Here is a 21,536-nt window from a genome sequence, read left to right on the forward strand (position 1 = left end):
GCTGGATTCCAGACTGCACTATGTCGACAACCTTAAACCCTGTTCACAAGATTCTCGTGGACCCATATTCATATCGATTCTTTGATGATGCTGTCCTAATAGCTCCCGGCTCAGCACAGCACCCTGGTGTTCTTGAAATAAAAGGTGTGGTTTTCTTTGATAATATGTTCAGCTGTAGCAGATTTCTCTGTCTTTCCAAGTCGGACATTTCTGATGTGTTCCTCGCACCTTTTTGAGATGCAGTGCTGCGTTTGTCCAATGTACTGTACACCACATTCACAGGCAATGCTATGTTTGCCAGGTGTGTTGAGTTTGAGTGGGTCTTCAGCTGACGCCAGCAACTCTGTCATCTTCGATGGTGGTCGGAAGAAGGTATGTATGTTTGATTTTCTCAGTAGCCTCCCAACTTTGGCTGACACGGGCCCCAAATATGGCAGAAAGGCGAGTCTCTTGTTATCTTCCTCTTCCAGAAATTTGTCAGCCTGTCTCCCCTTCAAGGCCCTACCAATCTGTGTTTCACTGTACCCCCAAAATACCTCTCTTAGGTAGTGTAATTAATCTGAGAGGCTGTCTTTGTCACAAATGATGCACACCCTATGTACCAAGGTGGTCGGTACTGACTGGCATTGTGCTGGATGGTGGCAGCTGGTTGCGTGGAGGTACAGGTCTGTGTGCGTCTTCTTTCTAAACACTGAATGACCCAGCGCGCCATCCACCTTCTTCCTAATCAGTATGTCCAGGAATGGAATACAGCCATTCTTCTCTAATTCCATCGTGAAGGTGATATTCTCATGTATGCTGTTTAGGTGGTCCATAAACTCCTCCAGTGCCTTACTGCCAAAGCATGAAAGTACCGTCGACATAGCGGAAGAAGTGCCTGGGTTTATGGTGAGCAGTTTGTAGAACCACGTCCTCGAAGTGTTCCAAATAAAGAATTGCGATCCCTGGAGCAAGGGGAAATCCCATGGCCACTGCATCCACTTGAAGTAGGTGGTCATAAGTGCATATTCAAAGAGCTTCACTGTTTCAGGCTCGAAGTCCCAAGACGTCACCACCTTGTTCACTAAAGTACCTCTACAAGATGCCTTGGCACTCCTTAATCAGCATGACCATCTCGGTACATAGGGTGCGCGTGACAAAGAAAGCCTCTCAGACAAATTACATCACCTAAGAGAGGTATTTCGGAAAAATGGGTACAGTGAAACAGAGATTGGTGGGGGCCTTCAACAGGAGACAGGCTGACAAATTTCGGGAAGAGGAAGAAGAAGGTAACAAGAATCTTGCCTTTCTGCCATATTTGGGGCCCGTGTCAGCCAAAGTCGGGAGGCTACTGAGAAAATCGAATATAAATACCTTCTTCCGACCACTGCCAAAGACTAAAGAGCTGCTGGACTCAGCTTAAGACCCACTCAAACTCAACATACTTGGCATTGCCTGTGAATGTGGTGTACAGTACATTGGACAAATGCAGTGCTGAATCTCAAAAAGGTGCGAGGAACACATCACACACGCCCGACTTAGACAGACAGAGAAATCTGCTATAGCTGAACATAGTATGAAAGAAAACCACACCTTTTATGGGTCAACAGAAGCGTCCGATCTTACCCGTCGGCTTTGACCCGTGACGTAAGCGTGTTGTGGTGTGTGACGTCATTACGGCGCGGAGTTTGATTTGCGATTGTGGCGTGTTTGTAGATGTCTTGTTTTTGTTTGTCGTGCTCTCTGGTGGTGTGTTCATGGTTTTCGTTTGTTTCGTTTGTTTCGTGTGGTGGGGTCAGTTTTCTGTTGCTCAGGTGTTGGATTTGAAGCGGAATTTCTATTAGTGAGTTAATGGTTAATTTAATGCTCATTGCTGTACGTCGGGTGAGTTTGTTATTGAGTGTATTTGGTTGTGGTTTTTTGTTCAGGAATGGATATGAAAGACCGCCTTAACAGTGTTCGGTTGAGGGCGATGATGGGGGAGACAGCTTTAGAGCTGATTAAATTTCTTCAGCTATTTGGCTTAATTGCCGAGGTCGTGAAGTGCGGTGTGTGCCGTGAACCTATGAAATTGGTTAAAGTTCCGGACTCTCGGACCAGGGACGGATACATGTGGTGTTGCCGGAAAGATGGCGTATGGCGTTCTGTAAGGCGTGGTACCTGGTTCGAGAAGTCTAGATTGGCCATGCGTGAGATTGTGCTTATTACGTATTATTTTTGTTATAGTTGCGGGCAGAGTTTTTGCGCGTTTGAGACTGGTGTGAGTGAGAGGACTGTTTTAGACTGGTATTCCTTTTGTCGTGAGGTGTGTTCCGAATTTATTAAGTACAGGGGTAAGTTGGGTGGGCATGGGGTGCTTGTGGAGGTGGATGAGTCGCAGTTTGGTAAAAGGAAGTATGGGAGGGGGAAGTCTGTGGCTGGTCTTTGGGTGTGGGGGGCTGTTGTTCAGGGGGGTGGGGGTACTGAATGTGTTTTTAGGGTTGTGGAGGGGAGGTCGAAGCCTGAATTAGTGGGGTTAATTGAGGAGTATGTAGAGCCGGGGTCCACAGTAGTTTCAGATGCGTTTTCTTCATATAGGGGGTTGGGTGAGAGGGGATTTAATCATTTAGTAGTGAACCACAGTCTAGAGTTTAAGAATTATGATACTGGGGCTTGCACTAACACAATTGAGGGGATGTGGGGAGTGGTTAAGTCAGTTCTTGGGAGGGGGAAGAGGCGCTCTTCCAACCTTCAGTCTCATTTAGATGAGTACTGTTGGCGGAAGAGTGTCCCAGAGGGCTATTGCATTCTTCGGGTTTTTTTAAGGGCTGTGGGTAAAATGTATAGACCGAAAGTGGTTAGTTAGGGTGGGCTGGGTAGGTGGGTGGGTGGTTTATTTTGTTGTATAGTGTTTGTGTGTTGTATTTTGGAGTTGTGGGGGAGGGGGTTGACGTTTGGGTGGGTTGGGTTTTTATTTTAGTTCAGTATTTTTTCGTTGGTGTGTGTGTGTGTGTGTGTGTGTGTGTGTGTGTGTGTGTGTGTGTGTGTGTGCGTGCGTGCGTGTGTGCATTTGTGTGTGATTGTGGTGGCCAATCTAGTTTGTGGAGCTGGAACTTTTTTGAGGTAAGTTCCGTTTTTTTTTTGGTTATTTATGTATGTTTTGTGTATTGGGTATAGGTTGGAAACATCCGATCTCACGCGTCGGCTTTGACCCGTGACGTAAGGGACCTACACATTGATCTGTAGCGTAGCCCTGAATACGAGGTTAGGTTGGGAGTTTTTTTTTGGAATGCGGCCGCGGCAGCGGCCGCCTAGGATTCGAAAATATTGATTTGACACTAATGAACATGTATACGTAATATGAAGCAATTTGATGAACATATTGATCTGTAGCGTAGCCCACTTGAGGTTAGGTTGGGAGTTTTTTTTTTGGAATGCGGCCGCGGCAGCGGCCGCCTATGATTCGAAAATATTGATTTGACACTAATGAAGCCTGTGGGGGGATGGGGGGGCACTGCAGACTCCCCCCACCGCATAACGACACATGATGATCAAATTTTGAAAAAAAATGAAAAATTTTTTCCGTACCTGCTAAACTGCATAAGTGCCGATGTATGTAGGTGTAAGGGAAGCTTTCGTTTCTTAGTTTTCTATTGGGGGATGTGATCGGTAGGTTCTGTTGAGCTATATAGGTTAAGGGAAGTGTCCGATTATGGATAGGAATGTGTTTTTTGGTATTTGGTCAGTTTTGTGATGTTGATTTATTTCGTTGTTTTGCGTGGTTTTGAATGGCGGTCGGTGGCTACATTTCTGTATATTTAGTTTCTCCGCACCCAAAAACCCCTAATTTCCCACGCTTGTCCCGTTACAGTCATTAGGCTTTTTGTGAAACTTGTGTATTTCAGTGTTTACAATACGTATGCGATGTTTTTATATCCGCCATATTGGAATTGTTTATAGTCGTTTCCGCGGTATTTGTGACGTCATGGGTCAAAGCCGACGGGTAAGATCGGACGCTTCTGTATTTCCCCTTTTATTTCGAGAACACCAGGGTGCTGTTGGGACAGTGTCACTAAAGAATTGATAGAAATACGGGTCCACGAGAATCTCATGGACAGGGATGAAGGTTATCAACTAAGCGCGGCCTGGAATCCAGCGTTAGCTGCAAAATGCCATGAATGCACCAAGAACTGACCAGCTCACGAGACATGACTGGAATGCTCTGACGGAGACACGAACGGTACACCCGCTTCACCCTCCACCCCGCCCTCCGGCTCCTCCCTCTGCATCCAGCCCCCCGCAGGCAGGTGGGGGGGGGGGGGGGGGGGGAGCACGCTGCAGATATGAAGCGACTGGCATCCGCAAAGTCTCGGCACACTTTGAAGACACCGCCACCCGGCTGGAAGCGCACACTATAGGTGTCTGCCAATAAAATGTTTGTTTCACTATGTTCATTAGTGTCGGTTATTACCGACTGTGTTATATCGATTATTTTACAGGTATTATGTGATTTTCCTTTCAAGAAATATATGGGTACATAGCGTACAAACCATCAGCGACTGCCACAATTTTCATCTTCCTCTTATCGTCCATACTTTCTAATATTAGGTCTACAACTTTGCTTCCACGGTTTTGCAATAGACGGCAGTAGCGGCAAGTGGGGTTCAGGTGGTTGGTCATAGGTTTAATACAATACGCGTACACATCTGTAAACATAATGCCATAAAAATATTAGTCAATTTGTGATTGCATCGTAAGGTTATTCTCGATTAAGTACGTCAACTTACACACCCATTTCTCGCCATTTTCTGCTTTAACATGAATAAACCTGTGGCTCTTAAAATGCTGGGTAAGACCAATGATGAGGGGACTATTAGCAGAAGAACGTGGAGCGAATGTTTTCAACGTCTTGAGAATGGTGATTTTGATGTCAAAGACCAGCATGCCGATGGAAGACAGAACGTTTTTGTAGCTACTGAAACAGATGAAGACAGTCACAGGACGTCATTATCGAAAGTAACTGATGCCTTTGAGCCCAGCACTGAAACACAAACGGCCACAATAAAGCGATAGATGCATAAAGATAATATTGCAGCGGGTCAGTGCTTGACCCATGTCGCAAAACCCATTAAACTATGCACAGAAATGTTGAAATGAGAAGTCCTGTCCTTCCCGCTGTATTCTCCATACGTTGCTCTCTCTGACTACCGCCTTTTTTGATCAGTGGCATACAGTCTGGCTGACCAGCACGTCCGATCATAAGAACAAGTGAAAAAATTGAATCGACTCATGGATCCCCACAAAAGACGCCAAGTTCTTCCGCCACGGGATTCATATGCTATCCAAAAGATGGGAGGATGTAGTGGCCAGCAATGGGCAGTACTATGAATTTTAAGTTTTTTCTATAAAGCCCCGAACTTCGAGAAAAAATGGCAGAAGCAAAGTTGTTGATCAAATATATAAACTACTTTCTAAGTGCCAAAATCTACTACAAGAAATAATATGCCACACTGTACTTGCAGTGAGACAGTCGCAATTCCTGAAATCAGTTGCGTGTGACCTCGACCTCTGACCTACCGAGGAGCACCGCAGTCCTCAGCCCATGAAAATCCATTGCATAATGCCACACACAAACGGACCTGGCCTGCAGGCAGATCGGTGAGACTAGATCCGACAGGCAGGGCCTGCACATTAGTGGGAAACAAATGGCTTCAGAACGGCAGGCCTGCTCCATTACAGAAATGGCCTGCTGCTTTGGCCCGTCACGAAAATCCACCAGTGTGGCCAGCTATTAAAGAGTCAGACACCGTGGCGATCACTCTGTGCAACAAATAACTTATTCAAATACTCTGAGAATCAATAATAATGAGGATAGGTAGTAATTCACCGTAAAAGATGATTGCTGGACCACAGACAATCACACTCTCTCAACAAAATTTTTGTCAGAAAATGACAGCAGACACACACATTCATAATATCACTCGTGCACACATTACCACTGCGTCAACAGTCTCTGAGAATCACATCCAAGCAAACCACTCATCATGCCTCCCTGCCTCTCATCAGATTCAGCATCTGCTAGGCTAGAGACAAGAAGTACTGGCTGCAAGCTGAGGGGAGAGGTAGAGATAGAAATAGGAGAAGCAGTAAGAATGAGGGAGCAGGGAAATGGCGCATGTACTCAGCTGCTGCCAGCCATTGATGATGCCTGACATCTCATTAAACAAACAATTACATCTACTGAGACAAAATGAGATTTTTCCAGATTTCCCTGATTTCCAGAACTTGTGGCAACCCTGATAAAGAACAGAGGACATGTATTGCTAGTGGCCTACTAGAGTTTTCTTTTTTAACTCGAGACATGACCCATTGCACAATTAAGGCCAGTAATAAATATGATGTCAGGTAATGAATCTGAACAGTTGCGTGAGTGCCCATAGTAGTAGCAATACTTACCTCCAGACGAGGCACGGCACATGAGCAGGTTTTTGTAGGCCTGGCGGTACTCTGAGCTCATGACGACATAGATGATAGGGTTTATGCATGTGGACAGGTAGATGAGGATGTAGCCAGCAATGTTGAGCCCGTGCAGGTTGGTGACCGAGTGGAATGTCTTGCTGACCGTGATGGGCAGGTAGCACACCACAAATGATGCAAAGATCACCAGGATCATTTTCAGCAGCTTCTTGTCCTTTGTCGTCATCTTCCCTGTTGGCAACATAAATGTTTGCTCGCCAATGTACAAATCATCATGCTGCACTGTTAAAGGAACTGTTACTATGTCAAAGGCATTTTTAACAACCACTTTACATTTATAATACTGCTTTGAATCTGGTCTCAGGATCATACCAATTATACAAGTGTTTTGGTTTTTTAATATGTAAAACTTGACAGAGCAGGTGTCGTATTAACGCTACACTGACAGACATAATAACCCTGTTGTTTAGTTGCACTGTTCATGCAAGCTTTGTTTGTAGCTTACATGGTTTTCCAAATATTGTCTGCTAAGTTGAGTAGTTCTATCCCCGCTGCTACCTCCATTTCAATCTTCATCGAAAGACAACAAATGGGAAGCAAATAGCACAGTTATCTGTTAGCATCTATACTTACGAGGAAGGTAGACATCTTTGCTGAGATTCAGCATTATTTATGCAAAGTATGTTTCCTTACAAGGATTTATTCAAAGTATTTAACTTTATGCTACACCACAATATTTGACCTGTCTAAATTGTTGTAACTGCAAATGAAGTCTTGTTGGTATCTAAACAGAGAGGCCAAGGAAATACAAACGAAGGGTCAGGAGGAATGGGAGAGAACTTTTAATAAATACAACATAATGTTCTGCTTGTGCAATTCATTATGGATTTAGGCTAAAAAAAGAGTGCCAACATATATTGCAGTGGATTTATGTAATTCTGAATACAAGGGAAGAGTTATCTGTTCCTTCAAGTCTGGGGAGTACAGGTTTCATTACCACTCTGCAGTCAGCATGAAATTTCATGACTAGGGCCTGGATTTTAACGATGTGAAAAAGAGCAAAATGTGGAAGCATTTATGACCTAAAACATACATAAATAGGACCATAAAAAAATATGGCTTCATGTAAGTTTTTCAATAAGCATTCCTGTTGCATTAAAAAAAAGTAATACAAAATTCATTTCTGAACAGCTTGAGAGGGTAGTACTTCCTTTTTGTATTGTTTGAAACTAGTAGCTTATTTCGGGAGGGGGAGGGGGGGGCGGCAGTGTGGTGAGGCCGAGGCTCCAGAAGGGGCAGGGGGCAAGTTCTTTTTAGGTAAGCAAGTCAAATCAAGCTTATTTTCAGGTAAGCAAAACAATCTATGTCTTTTAAGGTAAGCAACTTAAGTTTACCTAAAAATAAACATGTCAAGTCAAGCTAAGCTTTTTTTAGGTAAGTTAGTCAAGTTAAGTTTTCTTCAAGTAAGCAAGTCAAGTTTTATTTTTAGGTTAGGTTAGGTAATGTAATGTTGGTCAAGTTGAGTTTTTGAGATGGGGTAAGTTAATTTTTCTACGTAAGGAAGTTTTTTATGTGGGGTAACGTAAGTTAACAGAACCCTGCATGTAAAGTGAAAACAGTAAAACTGCATTTTTCACTGCCACACATCAAAAGCAGTGTTCCAGATTAGTTTGACAGAACTTTTTATCTTCAGTTTCTGCACAGCTGCACATGGCAATGAGGCTAGACCCAACTCACCCTGCACAATGTCCAGCACAGTTGAGTACCACCAATTTCAAGTCATCTGAAGGTTTTTTTGATACCACTGAAAAGTTGGCACTGCTGTGTGCAAATTTTCCAGACAAGGTATCTGTAAAGACCTCTCACAATTTTTACCATGCTTGATTCATTGCTGTCAAGCTCACAAAAATTGAAAGTTGTCTTTATTTTGGTACAGTAATTCTCAGCAGCCTGAATCTTAGGGGAGGGGGGGGGGGGGGGGTGAAGATGCTTGTTCCTTGAATGGACCCATAGCAGAGCTTTCACATGGATTTTCTTCCCACAGTCAATTAATTTGTACACATCAGAGTAATTTTTGTCACACCTCTTCTGTAATGCAAGGACAAGGCAGGTGCAGATTCTGAAGCCCTTTGATTGCTTTACCCTTTTACTAAATACCACCTGTCTCTAGCAACAAAACATTGCCTCTGCTTACACCATCCAGCCATTGTAAATTCATAAACTTGTCAAACAAAATGGCAAGTTGTTTACAGTCTTGAAAGTTTCACATGTTAGGAGGAACATTTCTCAACTTTTGCAACATAATGCCCAGCCACATCACTGTTTTCTCCCAGACCTTTTTGTCAGCAACACTAATCCACATTTTGTTGAGCAACTTCTCGTGGTGCACACATAAACATTTCTTTCTCGATGTAGATTCATCTGGAATTGGATGTGTTGTGGATTCTTCAGTTACTTCAATGAGATGTTGCAAGACACTGTCATCTCACACAAATGATTGTATGGCTGAAGATGGACTTGTCTTCTCAAAGAACAGTATTTATCTGCCTTAATTTTCAGCACTTCTCTTCACACAGCTGCTGTATTGAGCAGTATTACACTGTTGTCGCATGTTAAAACACTTTTGCACACTAACTTCACACAGTTACAAAATAATATTTCCCTATCAATGGTGAAGAACTTCTCTCCAAATTCAGGAACAGAACCTTGCGCCTTTGTGCTGTTGGAGCACTTTTTGGCATGTTGAACCACACTGAGCTAGTATTCAAACTGAATAATGCGATCAAGTGTGCAATGCATATTATCGCAAGATATGCCTTCCATTAGCTTTTTGAGTGTCTTATGTCAACCAGCTGACTAATGTGTTATGCTGCTTCTCTATTACAGTCCTGATAAATAAAGCTTTGTAGTAAGAGTCACAGTGATTTGTGGCATTATCACCTCGAACATTGTTGACTGTGCAACTATTTCATGTTTTATATTTGTGTCCTTCAAAATATGACAAATACAGGATACACATTTTTGGTTGAAATATTACCTATTACTCCTAAAGTTGGCCGAATTATAATCTGTTAGTAAAAAAAGGTGTAAATACACCTTTATATGCACAGTAAAAGTAAACTGTTCCACACTACAATATCTGGATACATGCAAAAATTGCTGTAAAATTCACACAGTCACAAAACAATGGTGTATGTGATGAGCTGTAGAAGCCCTCACAATTTTTATCTTTAATGTTAAAGTTGACTACTGCTGTGTTTTCAGCACATCACCATTTTAAAATGACCAAAAGGTCAAAATTGCAGTGGTGGATGTTGTAATCATTGAGATAATTTTAAAAAATTCTCTGACACTGCAAGTCGACAAAAAGTACAATTATGTGAACTTTTGTCTGCTTTACTCATGGAATTTCACTTAAAAACTAGCTTTGTGTGCTTTTGTTCCTTTTTCAATTACAGATTAACTGTTTTAAAATAAAATTTGGCCATAGGAATGGTCATAATAGCCTAGAAGGAATTATTTCGGGTTAAAATTTAGTCTTGCTTTACTACCTATGACACATTTTATGTTGTTGGAAAAAAGATGAAAAATTTTTGTGAAGGCATACTGAAAACATTTCTGAACCAGAGAAAATTACTACTCGTAGTACAGAAGACATGGGCATAACTGTTCTCAAATTGTGACGGATTATTCAATTGTGTCTAAGTCATTTATCCTCAATATTCTTTCCTCTCCGAATGCTCATCCTGGAAGATATGTCGTAGGTAGGAGAAGAGGTACTGACAGAAGGAAAGCTGTGGGTTTGGTTGTTAAGGAAGGGAGATGTGCTTCAAATGTCCCGTCAACAACAAGGTCATCAGACATGCAAAAACAAGCTTGGTTTGGGGACGGAAATCGGCCGTGCTCTTTCAAAGGAACCACGCCAACATTTGTCTGGAGTGATTTTAGAGAAATCATGGAAAACCAAAATATGGATGGCCAGATGCGGGTTCAAACCATTGTCCTCCTGAATGCGAGTCCAGTGTGCTAACTACTACACCTCCACACATGTCTAAGGGGGATGGTTGTGAGGCATGCTCTAGTAGCACCGTCAGTAAGAGCCCTTGTCCACAAAAGGCACAAGTTAGGGTTCAGGTCGGATACATAGTTTTATTCAGCTGGAAAGCAGCTTGCTCTTGCAGCCTGTGCAGCATTCCCAGAATTAGCCTGAACAGCTGACGATGACACTGTACAGTCCGTTAGTTACCTGGGACGGGTGGGCTGGTGGGCAGTGCAGCGGCCAGGTTGTTGTTGCTGTATCTGCGGACGGAGCAGGGGCTGCCGCTGGGTGCGCGCCCTCTGCCAAACACTGCTGCCACCTGCAAACAACAAACAAACTGTAGGCTAGGGCAGTCAATGGGTCCAACGGTATCCATAATAAGGGAATACTCACAACTTATCTTAGAAGATAGGTTAAGGAAAGGCAAACCTACATTTCTAGCATTTGTAGAGAAAGCTTTTGACAATGTTGACTGGAATATCCTCTTTCAAATTCTGAAGGTGGCAAGGGTCAAACACAGGCAGCAAAAGGCTATTTACAATCTGTACAGAAACCAGATGGCAGTTATAAGGGTCGAAGGACATGAAAGGGAAGCAGTGGTTGGGAAGGGAGTGAGACAGGGGTGTAGCCTATCCCTGACGTTATTCAAACTATTCATTGAGCAAGCAGTAAAGGAAGCAAAAGAAAAATTTGGAACAGGAATTAAAATCCAGGGAGAAAAAAAAATAAAAACTTTGAGGTTTGCCAACGGCATTGTAATTCTGTCTGGAACGGCAGTTGAACAGAATGGATAGTGTCTTGAAAGGAGTACATAATAAGATGAACGTCAACAAAAGCAAAACGATGATAATGGAATGTAGTCGAATTAAGTCGGGTGATGCTGAGGGAATTAGATTAGGAAATGAGACACTTAAAGTAGGAGTTTTGCTATTTGGAAATCAAAATAACTGATGATGGTTGAAGTAGACAGGATATAAAATGTGGACTGGCAACGGCAAGGAAAGCGTTTCTGAAGAAGAGAAATTTGTTAACATTGCGTACAGATTTAAGTGTCAGGAAGTCGTGTCTGAAAGTATTTGTATGGAGTGTAGCCATGTATGGAAGTGAAACATGGGCAATAAATAGTTTAGACAAGAAGAGAATAGAAGCTTTCGAAATGTGGTGCTACAGAAGAATGCTGAAGATTAAATGGGTAGATCACATAACTAATGAGGAGGTATGGAATAGAATTGGAGAGAAGAGAAATTTTTGTGGCACAACTTGACTAGAAGAAGGGATCGGTTGGCAGGACATATTCTGAGCCATCAAAGGATCATGACTTTAGTATTGGAGGGCAAAAATCGTAGAGGGAGACCAAGAGATGAATACACTAAGCAGATTCAGAAGGATGTGGGTTGCAGTAGGTACTGGGAGATGAAGAAGCTTGCACAGGGTAGGGCAGCATGGAGAGGTGCATCAAACCATTCTCTGGGCTGAAGACCCCCAACAGGACAAAGACAAAAACTATCTGAGCCTTTCCTCCTCCTCTGGGGAGTTGCAGAGTGAGAGTATGTGTGTGTGTATTTTACACTTATGTATGCCCTTCTATCACCCTTTTCCCAATACAGTCATTGAGTAAAATGTCTATGCCAACCAATAGTGTGCAAAAGAATGTCATGCATCTCCTCAGAAAAAATGTTAATATTGCCAGTAAAAAAAACTTGTATGCAAAGTGTAAGGATGAAATATCAAAACTATATTAACAAGTATCCAGTCTACAATTTAGTATCAGTACACTAAAAATGGAAATTACTGAACTTCAAACACCAAAATGTGAACCGCTGATAAAGAAAAGTGCGTCGAAAATTCTGCCAGAAACAACGGCATATTCTGACGGGTGGTGTCAAGTGATCAAGAACGAAGTTAAAGTGTTGCGAGAAGAAAACAGCGCTATGAAGATTAAAATCAAGGATTTAGAAGCACAAATACCTCATAATAAGCAAAATGCAGTGAAAACCCGTAACCATGTTTCGTGTGAAAACTCACGATCTGTTAGGTCTCAAACAACTGCTACAAAAGGAAATAAAGTTCTTGTTTTAAGCGACAGTCATGGCAGAAACTGTGGGAATATACTACATGACGAATTAGGCAAAAAATTCAGTGTGCAAAGTATTATAAAACCTGAGGAGCCAATTAAAGAAGTTGTGAAAAATGCAGACAAATTAACTGATTACTTCTCCGTCAATGGTACATTCATCATTATTAGTGGCACAAATGACACTGATGAACCTCTAGAAGAATTGCAGAGGAACATTAAAGATTCTTTGGAATACATACTTAAACTCACACAAAAAAAACATATGTAATAATTCATCCAGTACCGCTTAGACATGATATATAAGGCCTACATGGAAAAATCAAAGCTGCAAGCCTCACTATGTTAGAAAACATCAACAATGCCATGGGCGTGTGTAGGAAGAGATCTGCGAAATTTACATCCAAACAAACAAGGAAAGATTCACATTTGTAATAGGGTTGCTTCTTTCATACACATGGTGAAAACTGAAAAGCCAAGTACCGGTACAGGAAAAATGGATACGCAAACGGATAATCAAATAGAAAGTGCCACTCATGAAAAAACAGTTATGGACCATTTTATAACCAAAGATAAGCCCAATGAAAGTCATAACAACACACTTACTAGGTCAAATTTCAAGCCATCAAATGCAGCAACAAGGCAGTCGTTTATGGACAGAAAAAAGTGAAAATTGGGAACATTTTGACAGAAGAAAGGCAGGAACCCACAAATGGTGAACCAGCAAACACCATGAATACCACCCGTGGAAAATATGAGGATTTTTTTATCACTGAGTACACTAGCTCAAATAGTGAGATAAGTGGTCAAGGAAGAAATGATTCCCTCCCTGTCCCTAAATTTAAACTACTCCATCAAAATATTCAGTCACTCCTCAATAAACTAAATGAAATAGAAATAATATCATTTAATATTTCTGTACTATGCTTTACAGAACAATGCCTCAAACAAGATAGTTTAGAGCAAACATACCTTCCTCAGATCAAACTTGCAAGCATGTTTTGTAGGAAAATATCGAGTCATGGGGGTACTTATATATATGTTAAAGAAAATATTGAATTCAATAATGTAACTATATTCCGTAAACTGCCCTGTGAAAAAGATATAGAACTCTCTATTGCTGAACTACCAAGGCAAAATACAGTTATTATTTGTGTATACAGATCGCCAGGTGGAGACAGAAAAAGTGTTTAGAATCATATGGAGGAACTCTGGGAAGAAATTCATTCTGCCAAGAAAAACATAATTATATGTGGTGACTTTAATATTGATTTCTCGAAATCCAATAAATTCAGAGATGACATTATAAATTTACTACAATTATTCAACCATCAGTCCAACAGTAACTGAACCAACTCGAGAAACACCTACCTGTGCATCTATTACTGATCAGATCTTGATAAATACGTGCCAATATGCCTACAACACTCAAGTTGTAAACATGGATTTTATCGATCACTATGCTCAAATTCTTGCAATGAATGTTTCAGGACACCAAATTCCCAGTCAAATACAACACACTGTAAAGAATTTCAGTATAAAAAATGTGGAATATTTTTGTTCTCTCCTGGAGGATGAAAGTTGGAAAGATGTGTATGACTGTAATGATACCAATGAGAACTATCATAAGTCTATGGCTCCACTCAAACTTTTTTTTTTTTTTTTGACATGGTTTTTCCCAAGAAAACATCTATGTTGAACTCTACTAAAAAAAACAAAGAAGTCGATTACAAAAGGGATAAGGGGATTGTATGAGTACTCCAGGCATAATACCGGTTCTGAATTTATTGCATATTACAAAAGAATACTAACACGAGTTATTTCAAAAGCAAAAAAACTAGAAAATGAAAAAAAATACTGTGTGATTCCAAGAATAAAATTAAAGCAACCTGGCAAATTATAAGGAAAGAAATGGGTACCAGGGCACTTAATCACAGTAATACAGAGCTCATTACGGATAAAAATAAACTAACTAGTACCCCAAAAATGTTGCTAGTGCTTTCAACAATTATTTCTCAAATATAACGCAGCAGTTAATAAATACACACCATGACAAACATCCAACCGGTCACTCAGATCAAAAAAATTCATTGAAACACATTATTCCTGTATCCAGCAACACCTGAGGAACTGTCAAGAATCCTAAAAGGATTACCTAATAAATATTCAGTGGGTGTCGATGAGATACCAGATGGTATTATCAAAGGCAGTGCAACATTTATTGTGGAACCACTAACAGACAAAGTAAATTCATCTTTTGAGAGTCGTGTAATTTCAAATAATCTAAAAACCGCAAAAGGAACACCTTTGCATAAGAAGGGTGAAAAAAGTGATACTGCCAATTATAGACCAGTTTCAGTTTTCTCAGGCTTCAGCAAAATTATGGTAAAAATGTTCCTTAGAAGATTATTTAAGAAAACTGTTAAAGAGAGGCTGATAAGTGACTTCCAACATGGGTTCAGAATTGGAAAGTGACCTCAGTCAGCAATTTTTGCCTTCTTAAATGAAGTATTAAAAGCAGTGGATGATAAACATGTATCTGGGATATTTCTGGATCTAAGTAAAGCATTAGAAGTAATTCATCATTTCATTCTCTTGTGTAAATTAAATAATTATTGAGTTAGAGGCCAGTCTGAAAAGTGGATCTAGTCATACCTCAGGAATCGTCAGCAGATTACAGAAATGAAACACAAAACATTTTTAGTTTTTACAGTGATGAGCAGAAAATCAAGTAGGGAGTCCCACAAGGGTCAGTTCTAGGACCTGTCCTATTTCTGCTGTATGTAAATGACTTGGCTAGCAAAATACGTGATGGAACCACTGTACTGTTTGCAGATGACACTGTGGTAGTTAACTTTCATACCACACAAAACCTCCATCCTGCAAACCCTGTTTTCACTATCGAAGGAAAAAAAATGTGTTGAAGGTCAGTCATACAAAATTTCTAGGTGTACATGTCCAGGAAGATCTGAAGTGGGAGGTACACCTAAACAATTTAAATAAGAGACTGAATTCACTAGCATATGCTGTTAGGATCCTCACTCAAAATACAAGCTGCTCATTAGTGCTAACAATGTATCATTGCAGTGTACAGTTGCTACTTATGTACAGAATAATTTTTTTTGGGGGGGGGGGGGGGGGGCATTCCGCAAATCCTACAAAAACCATTTAAAATACAGAAAAAGATTATCAGGGTGATAAAAAAGGCTAAATGTAAGGATTCCTGCAGGCCCCTTTTTAAAACTCTGAAAATATTGCCACTGCCTTGCTTGCATACATACGAAATACTAATTTTCACAAGAGGGAGCATCTTAAAAAAGGAAAATCTCTTCAAACACAACTATGATATACACACATATGAAACTAGACTGAAGATGAACCTACACAGTAGATCTGGAGCTATGTTATATAACCATATGCCTTCTTAACTAAAATGCATACCAACATTATTTAAAGTTAAAACAGTTGTTGCCTGACCTCTGCTTCTATTTTTGTCTGAATTTATGGAAAATCATAATAATTAAACCTCATTTCACCAATTGTCAATTCATAATATAGTTTACATTCTGCTTATCATGTTATCTCACTTAATAACTGCTATTACAACATGTAGAAGCAATGTAGTACACCTACCTGCATTTTTATCATGTCAACAATGTAATCGAAATGACTACTGTATCGTAAACAAACTAGGTTTACCACTGTCCTACATCACATGTACAAACAATGCATGAAACTGATTCTTGGACCAATAAATAAATAACAGTGTTGCGTCACAGCTTCACCAGGGGATATGAATTGTCGAGATGGAAGTGGTTGTCTGCGTGATGTACAGGCACCACTGGGTGGGAAAGAAAATTCGTTTGGGAAACTGGCCAGACTTGGGGGTTATCTTATAGTTCTGGTGGAGTTGACTAAAATAGAAAACTATTGCAAACAAAACCATCATCACCCGACAGCAATACTCAGCTGTTCTAGCCTGTTACTGTTTTCTGGGCGGGAGTGATGCTGTTGGAGAAAAACTAACTAGCTTGCTCACGTACAGGGTATTCAAGGTATAAGTGCATATATTTCTGTTGCTGAAGGAGGACGCTGTACTGAACAACATTACATCAATATTTACCTCATTTGCAGACAAATAATTGTAGCTGTTATGAGTACTGTGTTTCTCGGTCAGTTAGTACCTTCAAGTGCATGTGGCACAAACAAGACATAGATGTTTATTTTCCACTGGGCTGCAGGTCACCTATTGAAGATGCAAAATTGGAAGTCTATACTAACAGGCAGATCCAAATTCATGCCACAGCTACAATCGTGCAGAAAACATCAGATACTAAATTCTGCGAGGTGTTACAGGAACACTTAGACACACAGAAATGGGTACCTATTAAAGTACCAATGTTCACAATATTGTACTTATACTTCCCATAACCCCCTGTACAGATGTGGATGGCAGCTGACGACTTCGCGGCCAAGACCACTTGCCACCATCTGCGCACCTCACTGCCCGAGCTGAGATTTGCCTTCACTCCACTAGATGACTACCTTTTGTTGTCATTCACCTCCCTGGTGGGGTCCAGTTCATACCAGGGCCATGCTCACTGCTCTGCTACACTGTCGCTGTTGTCCGACCCTTGCAGACAATCACGCAGGCTGGGCATGTGCCATTGTCTTTGGTCATGCTGGGCACCACGATTTTGACACAGTCTACCTCAGTGTGTCATCGTTGCGGCCACTAGGAGCTGCTTCTGTCTTCCATTGCAACAGCACACGACTCGCATCCGGTCCCTGCACCCACACTGACACCGGCAGTTGTGTTGCCTGCCAGGTGTGTGAGCCACTGACACTGGCACACGGCACGCCCATGGCCACCTACATCACTGGCACAGGCAACCTTCCATCCAGCAGCAGAACTTGTAACTAACATGGATAAAGGGCTGTTATAACCAGGGTCATTTTACTGACGGTTTGCCATAGGCATAATCCGTTATCACTTTAGTCAGGAGGGGTTACCCTCACAGTCTCGTATGTTATTGAATTTAGCGTATGTTAAAATTCAGGAGTAACTAAGAAAGACGTAGTTTTCTGTTTTCTCCACAAAAATTCCTGCCCCAAGATACAGGCCTCTAAAGATGACACTGCGAACACCATTTTGAAGATGCGAATTTCAGAAAAAAATTTTAAAATGCTATATTTCTGTAACAGTTCTAGATATTTTCTTACAGTTTTTTTTTTAATTTGAAAGATAATTGGTTTATGATTACAATGGTAGCCTCTGTTCGGACATATCTGTCAACGCTCTTTTACTGTTGCCTGTTGACTCTGTAAAGGAGAGCTTCTACTTTAAAAAAATAAATAAATAAAAAATAAAAAAAAACCTGTCTAATTTAACTTTCAAAGGTAGTGTATGCATTCACTGAAGTTATTTCCTTGTTACAATGCTTATTTATATTGTCTTTGTTGCAGATATTTCTTACACTTTGTTGTCAGTTTCTCTGTCTTTTTTCGTTCATTACAGGTTTCTGTATTGTAGTTGGTCAGTGCTAATTTGTTTACTGAAGAGACTTAAGAAATCTGAGACCATCCAGTGAGTTCTGTGTTTTCGTCAGTAATTTGCCAGTTGATACAGTTGCAGTGTGTTTTGTAAAAAGGACTGTTTGAAATGTCTTCTGACTGGGGCTACAGGAGAGAGAAGTGTACTGACTGTTTGCATATCCAGAAAAGAGTGATACATAAGACAAACAAAAAACCAGACTGTTCAGGTTGAGATTAGTGTTCTCATGTGACGACTTTTTGTGCTCCATATGTTTTGACAGAATAACAACAATGACAGTATCTGAACAAGATGAAACCTCGTATGGTGCAGATTTTGCATCAATAGAGGGAGAATTAAATGCCCTGAGTCAGTCAACTATAGAGAGGTAGGTGTTAAATTTATGGTATGTACCATTCACATCCGCAGCCTGTGTCCGGCCATTCCATCCTCTCTTACTGACAGCCAATTCACTGGCCACCACAGCGGTTGTGCCCTGTCCCCCTATAATACACTCGAGATATGAGTTTGTGAGCCTGGAAAGTAGAGGTACTTGCTAGTCGACTCAGCAGAGGGCAGTCTGTGACCTCTAATTCACAGATGACTGATCAGTCTCAGAAGACAACCTGCTATCATATGTTAAGCAGGTGACAGACTTTGCTTCATTGGCAGAATGCTGGAAACATGAAATCAGTCTAGTAGGACACTGCTTACAAGGCTCCTGTCCTAGAATACTGCTCAAGTGTGTGTGACCGAGACCAGATACAACCAATGGGGGATATTGAATATATCAAAGAAGGGCAGGATGAACGGTCACAGGCATCTATTGGGACAGCAACAAGGAGATGCTGAACTGCAAGATACCTGTGAACACCTGCTTAAAAAGTGGTGTATCTGGGAATGTACAGGGTGTTTCAAAAATGTCCGGTATATTTGAAACGGCAATAAAAACTAAACGAGCAGCGATAGAAATACACCATTTGTTGCAATATGCTTGGGACAACAGTACATTTTCAGGCAGACAAACTTTCGAAATTACAGTAGTTACAATTTTCAACAACAGATGGCGCTGCAAGTGATGTGAAAGATATAGAAGACAACGCAGTCTGTGGGTGCGCCATTCTGTACGTCGTCTTTCTGCTGTAAGCGTGTTCTGTTCACAACATGCAAGTGTGCTGTAGACAACATGGTTTATTCCTTAGAACAGAGGATTTTTTCTGGTGTTGGAATTCCACCGCCTAGAACACAGTGTTGTTGCAACAAGACGACGTTCTCAACGGAGGTTTAATGTAACCAAAGGACCGAAAAGCGATACAATAAAGGATCTGCTTGAAAAATTTCAACGGACTGGGAACGTGACGGATGAACGTGCTGGAAAGGTAGGGCGACCGCGTGCGGCAACCACAGAGGGCAACGCGCAGCTAGTGCAGCAGGTGATCCAACAGCGGCCTCGGGTTTCCGTTCGCCGTGTTGCAGCTGCGGTCCAAATGACGCCAACGTCCACATATCGTCTCATGCGCCAGAGTTTACACCTCTATCCATACAAAATTCAAACGCGGCAACCCCTCAGCGCCGCTACCATTGCTGCACGAGAGACATTCGCTAACGATATAGTGCACAGGATTGATGACGGCAATATGCATGTGGGCAGCATTTGGTTTACTGACGAAGCTTATTTTTACCTGGACGGCTTCGTCAATAAACAGAACTGGCGCAGATGGGGAACCGAAAGGCCCCATGTTGCAGTCCCATCGTCCCTGCATCCTGAAAAAGTACTGGTCTGGGCCACCATTTCTTCCAAAGGAATCATTTGCCCATTTTTCAGATCCGAAACGATTACTGCATCACGCTATCTGGACATTCTTCGTGAATTTGTGGCACTGCAAACACCTCGTGGTTTATGCAAGATGGTGCCCGGCCACATCGCACGGCTGACGTCTTTAATTTCCTGAATGAATATTTTGATGATCGTGTGATTGCTTTGGGCTATCTGAAACATACAGGAGGCGGCGTGGATTGGCCTCCCTGTTCGCCAGACATGAACCCCTGTGACTTCTTTCTGTGGGGACACTTGAAAGACCAGGTGTACCGCCAGAATCCAGAAACAATTGAACAGCTGAAGCAGTACATCTCATCTGCATGTGAAGCCATTCCGCCAGACACGTTGTCAATGGTTTCGGGTAATTTCATTCAGAGACTACGCCATATTATTGCTACGCATGGTGGATATGTGGAAAATATCGTACTATAGAGTTTCCCAGACCGCAGCGCCATCTGTTGTTGAAAATTGTAACTACTGTAATTTCAAAAGTTTGTCTGCCTGAAAATGTACTGTTGTCCCAAGCATATTGCAACAAACGGTGTATTTCTATCGCTGCTCGTTTAGTTTTTATTGCCGTTTCAAACATACCGGTCATTTTTGAAACACCCTGTATAAAGTACAGTCAAATTTAAATGAGACTGATGGAAAAAGTAACTAAACTGTGTATTATTTCAAATGCTATCACCATAGCTTTCAATACATTCATCCCACTGTGAGACAAGTCGGTCCATGGAAGAATGTTTGGGGTTGCCTACAGAACCATAATTGTACCCAGGCGTGCACCTCCTCATCCAAAGCAAATCAATGGCCATGAACGTCTTTCTTCAGGCCTATGAAAATTACGTGAGATGAGATTGGGATGTGGAAGGGGTTCCTAGTGAAACAACTGTGGCAATATGCAGGTGTGCATTGTCCTGCAACAGAACGATGCTGTCCATCAACATTCCTGGGCATTTGGACTTGATGCTACACTTTGGTTTTTGCACGGTGTCCACATATTCCAGGAAGGCATTCAGGAGTGGGACTTTGCAGTCAAAGAAAAAGGTTACCATGACTTTCCCTGAGCTCACGTGCCTGTTTTTACAAGTACCTTGGGAAACCCTTACACATCCCCCATAGAATCCCAAACCCTCCTTCATGCCCATCAATTTGCTTCAGATGAATAGGTGGATGCCTAGATACAAGAATGTTTCCATTGGCAACCACAAACAATTTTGCATGAATATGTCAACAGTTATGGTGATGTTTTTAATGATAGGGGCTTATTCCTTTCTTTGTTGTGTTGGTGTTATGAACAGAACAAGGCCATACCACCAATCACTTTTATACAATTAATACTCAATATTTATTGCCAATAGCTGCACTACCAGAAACACTCTACTCATCTGATATAACCAAAACTGTGCATCAGATATCACAGAGATAGAATAAATATAACCTAAAATTCTCATGGAAGTTTATGATATAGGGGTTAAGAGAGCAACCGAAAAATTATACGAACACACAAACCTGATCAAAAAATGCACAGTAATACACAATGAACATCTACATCTACATGGTTCTCTGATATTCACACATAAGTGCCTGGCAGAGGGTTCATCGAACTATTTTCATACTACTTCTCTACCATTCC

General features: G+C 41.3%; 1 protein-coding gene across 3 annotated transcripts in view; it reads right to left on the reverse strand.

The window, feature by feature from the left end:
* Positions 1-21,536, reverse strand: part of LOC126424811 (G-protein coupled receptor moody-like) — a 120,928-nt gene that overhangs the window by 14,109 nt on the left and 85,283 nt on the right. For all 3 annotated transcript variants that reach the window (XM_050087604.1, XM_050087602.1, XM_050087603.1), the window contains exons 6-7: positions 10,682-10,793; positions 6,415-6,666 (exon numbers count right to left, since the gene is read on the reverse strand). In XM_050087604.1, coding sequence (XP_049943561.1) covers positions 6,415-6,666; positions 10,682-10,793 — 364 coding nt within the window. The remainder of the gene's footprint in view (positions 1-6,414; positions 6,667-10,681; positions 10,794-21,536) is intronic.

The sequence above is a fragment of the Schistocerca serialis genome, chromosome 10 (assembly GCF_023864345.2).
Source record: "Schistocerca serialis cubense isolate TAMUIC-IGC-003099 chromosome 10, iqSchSeri2.2, whole genome shotgun sequence".
Lineage (NCBI taxonomy): Eukaryota > Metazoa > Arthropoda > Insecta > Orthoptera > Acrididae > Schistocerca > Schistocerca serialis.